A 10932-nucleotide genomic window follows, 5' to 3' on the forward strand; every position below is an offset into this window, starting at 1 on the left:
ATGTAGTGTCTGCAAATGAACATAAACCAGTATAAACCCTACATGATTTTCTACTAATTAATGTTTTCCTTAAAACTTATGATATTTCATGGGGGTTACAATTGTTTCATGTTGTCTTTAGATAATTGCACAGATCGAGTTTAACTCTAGCTAAAGCATTTGCTAGCGTTAATACATATAATAAAACTAAATCATGAAAAACAACCTATGGGAATATACAGTATGTGGTAATTCAGATGTTCAGCAAGTTTAGCACCTAAACTTAATTTTTCAAATCGTCAGTATGCTTTTTTTTTTTTGGCTGCATTACCTAAAACTTAAAACACAAAAGCATGAAATAGATTTCCAGTTTTCCCCCAAAACGTGTCTTCATTATTCTTTTATGCTCTCTGTCAAAGATATTTCATATTCCGGTCATGAGTCTAGGCAATTACTTTTTTTAATATTTAATTTAGTCAGTGTAGCACAGACAGAGTGGAATTGTATGCGTGCACGTTTGGTGTTGTTTGAAACAGTTTTTGATGGAATACATTATTAATATTTTGAAATGGATAAATAATTCTGCCTGGAATTGTTGATGTGGAGCCTCGTCGGTTTGGGTGAGCGTGTTTATATGGGACAAATGTGTGTCATTGTCTCGGAGGAGCTCAAAGCAATCAGTGCTGTTGACTTGCAGTGCAGGTCTGCATTCTGACGAGGAGACCGACTTCTAGAAAGTGGACAACAAGTTCACTTCTGTGACCCCCTTTACACCTGCTTTTATAGCACATAGGCACATTCACATTTGGTGCTTTAACTTGTTTATTTTTATTACTTTTTGGAATATTCCTGGTTTCTTTGAGGGAAGGATCTATATGTAGATTTGTCTATTTATTTTTAGTCTTTTTTTTGGTGTGATTTTTTAATATAACGTTGCAAATTAAAGAGCATGATAAACATCAACTTTTGTAAGCTGTTTGGACAGAAGTGTCTGTATGTATAGTGTGTCCACAGTTATATTGTTATAAACCCAGCAAGTCTCTTTTTAAACATTTCCTGACGTTAAAATACCCACAACAATGTGATGTAGGAATGTGGTTTTTAAACATTTTTAAAACGGTGCATGTTTGTAATAAGGACAGTAAAATCACTATTTAATTCTTAACCGCTTTAATTACGGCCGCATGGTGTCAGTAAACGATAATATGTGGATGTTTGTGTGCGTGTGTACAGCAAACAGCATTTGTGTGAGACTCAGCATATCAGAAAGGCTTGAATAAACTCCACCACAGATACATGAAATAAACTTACTTGGTATTTTTGACTAATGATCTGTATTTCAGCTTCACGCGAGTCTGTCTCTGTCAGTGTGCTGTTTATCTATGATGAGAAGCAGACACGCACGTGGGAACGGTGGGCCGGGAGAAGCAGCTCATTTGCATTTAAAGCCACAGGCTACAAAAACAGCTACAATGTACTCAGACACCAAAATGGGCAGATTCTGGAGGCTATAATAAATGATCTGATGGGTATTTTGAGCTGAAGCATTACAGACACATTCTGGAGACATCTTATAAAAGAGATAAAATAGGTGCCCTTTGTGTTGCACAATTTACAGTACTGTGTAAAAGTCTTAGGCCACTAGTATTTTCACCAAAATTAGGTAGAATGACATGAAAAAAACAGTACAGAGACAAGCTAAATCCAGAGGAACTTTGGCAACATCTCTAAGATGCGTAGTCTTAATTGTGATTTGTGTTGGAATTGTGTGGAACCCAGAATTTTTTACAGGCTATGAAAGAGAAAGACCGTAGTACTGATAAAGCTACTAAACTACATTGCACACTGTGGGTTTGTGCTAGAAAGAGGACTATTTAGGTCATTTATGCGTTCATTTGATTGCTCAGTTGATATTTTGTCTCTCAAACTCATATAATGAAAGAAAAGAGCATATTTCGCCCACCCTTTCATCCAACACGGGATAAAAAAATTTGCAAAAAAGATATGTTGTCTCTATACAGTTTTGCTGCAATTTTAAAGGAAAATGTCCAGTGAGTAATGTTAAATACCATATAGAATTTTCCCCCTAAAAAATATCAATTTGACAGTTGCAGTGGTTCATTACATTGACTCTCTCCTCTACGTATGCACCAAAAAACTTCTTATCAACAACTCATGATTCTTGAAATATAGTGCAATTCTTTTTAGTGTGCTTCACACAGGTAAGTGGGCTTGACAAACCACATGTAGGACACACTCTTTTCCTCTCTTAAAAAAAAAAAGAAACACACTGAAAAAAAATTAAGGTTAGACTTGTAAGAGCATTTGTATACTGCTGTTCTCTGAAAAGTGCTTAATTTATTCTCAATGGTAAGTCACTTTGGATAAGTGTTTTACCTGTTCTCTAAAAGGGTAATGATAATAACATCATCTACACTAAACCTCACCCTAATCCCAAGTGATATGTACAGGTGTAGGTAATATACTAGCAGCATTTTAAACGGGTTAAAATTATAATAATTAATACAATAGCAACATTTTATGCTAAAACAAAATAGGAACATTGCTAAAACTGAAACATGTTAGTTGAATATTAATTCTTGGTTGCCATCAACTTGGTATGTTAAAATCTAAATACTAAATTCTAAAATCCTGTTAACATGCTACCAAACAGGTGAAATTGTCTGTTGTGTTGTTAAATGTTAATTTTAACATATTAAACATGTTGCAACGTGGTTAGCCATGTGGTAGAACATTAGAAACAAGCTAGCACCATGTTAATACAGTGATTTATTTATTTTTTTAATTAATTAATTAATTTTTTTTATTATGTTAGACACATTGTAGCATTGTTAAAATGTAAACAACATGATAATTTATGCTAGCATGGTGTTGGAAGCATGTTAGAAATGTATTAATCGGGCTAAATGTTGAAAACACATTTATTCTTGCCAACAGTGTGCTAAAAGGTAGATACATAACTTAGAAATATAACTTGTTTCTGATAATGTTAACATGATAAATCATTCAAGCATAGTTTAAAACGTGTCAGAAATGTAGCCTAAATAGTCTAAAATGTTAGCTATATGCTATAAAGCACATGTTAGAAACATGTTAATTATTTGCTCACGATGTGTTTAAAGGTTAGAATTTGTTTCTGTTGATGTTAACATGTTAAATAATTCTAGCATAGTTTTAAACAAGTTGGAAATGTGCTAAATAAGCTAAAATGTTAGCCATATGCTATAAAGCACATTATATGTTAGCAACATGTTAATTCTTTGCTAACAGTGAGATGAAAACTTGTTAATATATTAAATTCTTTCTGTGTCATCCTAATTTGTTACTTGTTATGTTCTGTATATTCTATTTGTATCTTCTATTTCCTTAACTACCTTTCTCCAGATATAAGATCAAGCTGGACTCGGATGAGATCCAGTATGGAGGCCATGGCAGGCTGGATCACAACACTGAATTCTTCACTGAGGCAATGGGACTTAACAATCGGCCAAACTCTATGATGGTATGCACACAATAGCTATTATTATATCTTAAATCAGACACTATTTCTAGCCCTTTTCTAGTCTTTTCTGATTGTGGAATGTCAAAATGTGTTTAGAGAAACGAAGCAAAATGCAAAAACAAGTGCACAGCACCGGTAGAATTTCAAAACTAATGTTCCTAAACCCACCTCTTAATTATATAATTACAAATGTGAACAGATTCAATTAAAACAAGCGTTTCTCATTGCCCAAGTGATTAAAAACGAGTAAACAAATTCTTATTTAATTACTCAAGTAAACGTCGAGTAATCAAATACAGATTAAAGAAAGGCATTACAAGCGCTAGATCAAATTAGTAGAACAAAGATGCAAATGAAAGAGAGAGTGGCGTTCAGGTCTCTAACAGCAGTATAATATCAGGAATCCAAGTAAACATCCAGGAATTAAATGTAAAACAATCCTGCTTAAATAACTATAAAAATCATTTAATTTTCACTACTTGATTATTACAAATAATGAATGAATACTGATCCAATGCCACTGGGGGATTTACTGAGAAGAATTAGCCATACAGTTTCCTTTTTTTTTCAGTTCTTTGATTAATATGAATGACTTAAGAGAAACTTATAGGACTAACAGGATTAAAAAAAATTCAGCGAACTCAAAATGATATATGTAGCGTAATTATATAATCAAAATTATATTGAATTGACATAGGAATTCATGGACCCTTTAATGTGGAATAAAGCAGTCAGACAAGTTTATTTTGTAAATTGATTTCCACTTTAATGAAAATATATATGACAAACTCAACGAATGTAACCATTTTGATGAAAAGGACATGTTACTATAACTTTTAGCGCAAAGGCGCCGCCATCTTTGAATATTGCTGTCTCTGACGTCACGGAGTTGGTTCCGTTCCCTCAGCTGAACAGATACAGTGGAAATAATGAACTGACCACAGAGACTAGACAGCCTAATTTAACACATTGCTTGAAGTTGTGGGTTTAGAGCTGGTGCAAATACAAACATCAAAGTTGTGTTTAGTATATAAAAATACATTTATTCTATTTTTCTTTTAATTACTGATTGTTTGATGTGCTTTGGTCCACTCTCTGTACTATACTCAACAAGGTCCGGTTCCGGACACAATGGGGACAGGTACTTTCACTTATCACTACTACAGCCCCTCGCCTCTTTCCGTGTACCAAACTAAACTAAGATCGGCACGTTTTTTTTTTACATGGTAGGTTTTTACATCCTTCAAAAAGAATGTTGAGAGATCGACTTATCCACACAGACGTGACATAGTAAAGCATAAAGTCATAGGTTTTAATCGTTCCCTCTAAATGTAAATCCCCTTGTCAGGCAGTGCTGGACAAGCATGAAAAAATGGACCAAGGCGCATCAAATGATATTTAAAAAAAAAAATTTAAAGAAGTAAAAACATGTCTAAATTGCTAATAATTCTACTTAGTCATGTTAGAAAACTTACAGCCAGCAACATGTTCATTTACGGTATGTTAGCAAGAACAGTTATAGAAACATGCAAGCAATGTGCTAACCGTACTAATATATAAAATATATACATATATTCTGAGAAAAGTGGTGAAACAGTTATTTCTCCCACTGTATGTATATATAGCATAGTATAGAGTATAGTGTACACATACACAGGGTTGTACAGTGAAACACCTGGTGTGTGTGGCAGTTTTTCAAGTAAAGACTCAGTGAGACCATTTGATTTATGACAGCTTCTTTGTAATTATTAAAAACTGTAAATCATATTTTTTTTTCTGCTTAACACAAGGTTGTCAAAGTACTGCTTGAAAGTACTGATTTTTATACCTCTTGATGTTTTTGCAGAGGAAAGTTTGCAGTGTGCAATTAGTAGGTTGTCAGTACTTTCCTATTTAAAGTCTAAAAAAAGTCACGAAAAAATGTTACACACACACACACACACACACACACACACTATGTTTAAAATACAAATAACAGGTATACAAAAGGTATACAAACCTTTTACTATGCTCAAGTACATTTTTTTTTCCATTAATAAAAAACAAAAACAAATTAGCCATGCCTCTAAATCCAATGGTATTTAAAATAAATAAATAAAAAAACAGACCCTCTAAGGCTATAATATATTTGATTCATTACAAAACGATATTTAACACAAAACAGGCTCATGGAAAGAAACTTTTTTTCTTTTCTTTTTTTTTCTGATGAGAAAAATAGTTTTGTTTCATAACCCTAACGTCAAATGAATTACATTTCATTTAAAGAAAGCTAAAATAAAAACATTTCTTTTATTTCAGCAAGCTGTCAAATTAACATTTCTCTGTTTAGCTTCGTTTACCAAACAACAAAAATGAGTACAATATTTATTCATTCATTCATTCATTTTCCTTCAGCTTAATCTCTATTGCAGAGGTCACCACTGCACCTACTACTCCAGCATATGCTTTATGCAGCGGATGCCCTTCCAGCCACAACCCAGTACAGGGAAACACTCATATACTTTTGCATTCACACTCATACACTACAGCCAATTTAGTTTATTCAATTCACTTACATACATAATGTATGACATAATATTTTAGACATAATGAAAGTAAATTAAACAAAAAAGGACAAAATATATAAACATAATCTTCTCCAAGTCTTACTGTAACTAAATCAATAAAACATCATCGGTGTTGTCCTGCATAAGTCTCCGGTTCCTCACACTAGCAGTGTTTATGTGAGATCTGATACAGTAGTAGATGCAGTGATACAGGAACGCGCATGTATTTAAGCTGCATTATTTATGAACTGTATTATTTTCATACTATTAAACTTGCAGAAGTTACTCTTGAAGAGCTCGAGGAGATCTCAAGGCCTTTGACAGAAAATAGGAGTGAAACTCTGAGCTAAATACATAATTCACAAAAAGTGGACTGTGATGATTTAATCATTCCTGTGCTTTGATATTCACAGTGTCAAGGAGATTTACTTCTGAGAGAAATCTGCTTGTTTTTATGTACTGTACTGAGTATTGAAAAACGGCTGTTCTTATAAACCTTCTCATTGGTTATGAATGTAATGAATATAAATGCATTACCTGTTTACTAAATAGATGTTTGCTCTTAAGAAAGGATTTAACCTTGGGAAATGGGTTTAACCTGGACTATACGAAACTGATAGCAGTACATCAGTCGGAAGATTTATTGATCCATTTAATGCCCACCCAAATCTCTGAATTACAGAATCTACAATTAACGTTATGTACTTTTGAAATGAAAAATTATTAGCCATTTTCAAATATTTCCCAATTGTTCTTAATGGAGAAAACTTTGTAACACTTTAGTTTAAGTAACGATTCACACCTTTTAATGCTGGTTTATACCTGCCGATTATTAAGATATTAACTCATTAGCGCTTATAAAGTACAGTATGATCTTACTTTAACATTTCTAATCCCATACCCAATACCTAAACCCTACTACCTTACTAACTACTGTATATTAATAAGCAGCTGATAAATAGTTTGAGCTAAAAGTCTTAGCGAATGCTTTGTAAATAGCATGAATTGTACAGTAAAATAAAGTGACCATTATTATGATCATTAAGTTTTTGCCATTATGACAGTATACATAATATTTACTAGATACTAGTAATATAAATACTAGTATTGAGTTTAAAGCAATATTTAAATGCTTTTGGATAACATGTGGTTTGCTTTGTAGCCTAACAAAAAAATAAATTACAATTTCGTAATGGTTTTAAAAAGGCTGACATCAAATTTAGTTTTTAAAACATTAAATTAGCTTTTATTCCAGCCAAAATAAAATAATTTAGACTTTCTTCAGCAGAAAAAGAAATAGCATAGGAAATAATGTGAAAATTGCTTTGCTCCATTAAATGTTACTTGGAAAATATTTGAAAAAGAATTAATTTTATATTTCCCAAATGATATTTAACAGAGCAAGGACATTTTCACAGTATATCTGATAATATTTTTTCTTCTGGAGAAAGTCTTATTTGTTTTATTTTGGCTAGAATAAAAGCAGTTTAAATTTTTTTATGAACCATTTAAAGGTCAAAATTAGCCCCTTTAAGCTATATATTTTTTCAATAGTCTACAGAGCAAACCATCGTTATACAATAACTTGCCTAATTACCCTAACCTGCCTATTTAACCTGATTAACCTAGTTAAGCCTTTAAATGTCACTTTAAGCTGTATAGAAGTGTCTTGAAAAATATCTAGTCAAATATTATTTACTGTCATCATGGCAAAGATAAAATAAATCAGTTATTAGAAATGAGTTATTAAAACTATTATGTTTACAAATGTGTTGAAAAAATCTCTCCGTTAAACAGAAATTGGGGAAAAAATAAACAGGGGGGCTAATAATTCTGACTTCAACTGTATTCATTTATTCAGTTGTTTATACACATTTTACACATTTTATCCCCATGAGCAACTAAGTGTTGCTGCTGACTAAAGTAGGTATTAAAATGATTAGAGAAAAATAGAAAAAGTAATAAAAAATGTTTTGACATTAACAAAGTTTAAGTATTTATTGGAAAGATTAAAAATGTAAAATGTTACACAAATAATAGAAAAAAAGTAAATATGAATTAAAGCTAAATAGAAAAATTACCAGAAATATCATAGGCTGCATTTACACTGCATGGTTCAAGTGACTAAATTCCGAATTTTTAATTTTTTTTCTTCCCCCCTATGTGGCACAGATCGGATATGGCCCATGTTTGAAGGGAAAAAGCAGGAAAAAAAAATCACATGGATTCCAACTTACTAAAATCAGATCTAGGCATTGTTCATATGTGGAAATTTATCCAATATAGATGCAGTGTAAGCAGGAAGATAGTATTTTCACTTCTCAATGCGAGTCGCATCATTAAAACCTGTAGCGAATGACGTCAACTGTGACGGGTTAAATTTTGGAACAGACTTCAGCAGAGTCCCAAACCTTAAATCTCATACACGAGGACTAAAAAACATGTTATACTGTCATGTAGCACAAATATTTCAGCATGTTAATGAGAGAGACAGACAAAGAGAGAGAGTGTGCAACATCCGCCATGTAACCAATATAAACGAATTTGAAACTGTTGCATACATCACATGCATAAATCATGCCATGAACATTACATTAGGATCTGCAGTGTAAATGCCACCAAAAAGCACACAATCTTACTTAAATGCAGTTAACTAACAAATAAAAAGTTTTTAAGTTGCATTTAGTTGACATGTACTTACAATTAAAGCTACTTCTAAAGCACTTCTGATTTTTTAGTAACGCATTACTAAAGTCAAAAGTTGGATCTATTAATATTATGTAATAGTCCTCAGTGAATATATTAACTATACAATATATGTTTTATTGAATTCTCAAATGAACAGGGAGCCAATGAAGAGAGGATACAGTCAGTTGTACACTACCTGACAAAAGTCTTGTTTTTGATCCCAGTTGTGAGAGCAACAAATAATAACTTGACTTCTGGTTGATCATTTAGAAAAGTGGCAGAAGGTCATTTTTTTGTTTTTTTTTCTGATGAATTCTCTGTTGAACTGCATCCCAATCATCACAAATACTGCAGAAGACATATTGGAACCCACATTGACCCAAGATTCTCACAGAAATAAGTCAAGTTTGGTGAAGGAAAAATCATGGCCTCCACATCAAAGTTCCTGAAAGCTAAGAAGGTCAAGGTGCTGCAGGATTGGCCAGCCCAGTCACCAGAAATGAACATTATTGAGCATGTCTGGGGTAAGATGGAGGCATTAAAGATGAATTCAAAGAATCTTGATGTACTCTGAGAGTCCTGCAGGAACGCTTTATTTGCCATTCCAGATGACTTTATTAATAAGTTCTTTGAGTCATTGCAGAGATGTATGGATGCAGTTCTCCAAGCTCATGGGAGTCATACACAATATTCATTCTTTTTCCACTGCACCATGCCTTTATATTCTATACTGTATGTTATTTCTGTTAAGTGACATGACCTTTGCCTAAGAAAAATCAGACCTTATTGTCCTAATTAAATAACTAAAAATAAAGGCATGATCATATTTTATTTTGGTAAAATAAAAGTAATCTAGAGGCTTTTGCCTTTCATATAAGCCACTTCTGATACCAAATGATCAACTAGAAGTCAAGTTATTCTTTGTTGTTTCCAAAACTTGGATAGACGACAAGACTTTTGTCAGGTAGTGTAGACCTCAGTGGATATATAAACTAACAATGAAGAGTTTGATTTTAATATCTAACATTGACTGATATAAGTAATGTAACAAATGGTTTGCTCATCATTAGTAGAAAGAAAGAAAGAAATTCATCCACTGTATGAACTGCAGCTTTTAAAGTAGACTTTGTGACCAAATCATCATCTTCTCCAAACTATATTTCCAGAAGTGTCCTTCACTTCCATTCATCTGCATGACAGGGAATTTTTTTTAAAACAACACCATGTCTTCAGCGCAGCCCCTTGGAGTCCATTTGAATCCAAATGATACAGAGCATCTGATTAGCAGTTGTTTGAGTTGTTAGGCAATTTTAAAAGCCCATCGTTTGCAGCACGTCTTATATTTTTGACTGTACTTTCACCCCGTGGAAGCGTTGGCTTTTTCTGCTCCTCTTTTATCTCGTCTGGAAGCCCCAGCTGCATTAAGACAGCCTTCATCAATTAAAGCCCCAAAATTACACATTCTCTTTTTTCTTTCTTCGCAGCACTTTATTAATTCAGAAACCGCCGTTTCACTTCCCACCCACTTTCTATGGCAAACGCAAAGTTTATTTTAACAAGTGTACGACTGGTGGAGAATAAAGCGAGACGCACACACACACACACACACTCACACAACACAGCCTTATTTGCTGTAGATTTCGCAGTGATATTTGTCAGAGCTGACGCACCTGCATAAGATAGAAATTAATCATTAGGATTGTTGGCAGGTGCCACAGGAAGGGCCCTTTCTGCACAATCTTTCTCTATGACTTATTTAAGGGCCGCAGCTTCAAAGCTGCCGCAAGTAAGTGTAAACTTTCCTCCTTCTTTTTCTTTAATGGGTCCATCAGCTCAGCACCTCTGTCTCCAGGAGTGACAATAAACTCACATTTGCCATTGCGAAGGCTGACTCTTAAAGCCACGTATTCGGCACAATCCTCTACGAGGCAGATTTCACTGTGGAGGCGCGGAGATGCTGGAAAATTCCAACCATTTCACTTTGCAGTGATGAATCAACATGAATCTCTTGCCCCCGGCATCAATTTGGTGCGAGCGTCGCCTGCGCTTTTACGTCTGTTTCCTAAAGTTTTGCATACGAAATGGATTGTTTGAATTCCAATGATATTCATGAGGCGCTAATTACCAAATGCCTGAGAATGGGCCCTTTTGAGGTTCTGCAGAGCCAACAAGACTGGTTAGTTTCTCCTCCGTCAG

At 33.7% G+C, this 10932-nt stretch overlaps 1 protein-coding gene across 1 annotated transcript in view; it reads left to right on the plus strand.

The window, feature by feature from the left end:
• gbe1b (glucan (1,4-alpha-), branching enzyme 1b) overlaps positions 1 to 10932 on the plus strand; it is a 239455-nt gene that overhangs the window by 214286 nt on the left and 14237 nt on the right. Inside the window, exon 15 of the mRNA XM_056473198.1 lies at positions 3385 to 3502. Within this exon, the coding sequence (XP_056329173.1) occupies positions 3385 to 3502 (118 nt within the window). The remainder of the gene's footprint in view (positions 1 to 3384; positions 3503 to 10932) is intronic.

The sequence above is a fragment of the Danio aesculapii genome, chromosome 15 (genome assembly GCF_903798145.1).
Source record: "Danio aesculapii chromosome 15, fDanAes4.1, whole genome shotgun sequence".
NCBI lineage: Eukaryota > Metazoa > Chordata > Actinopteri > Cypriniformes > Danionidae > Danio > Danio aesculapii.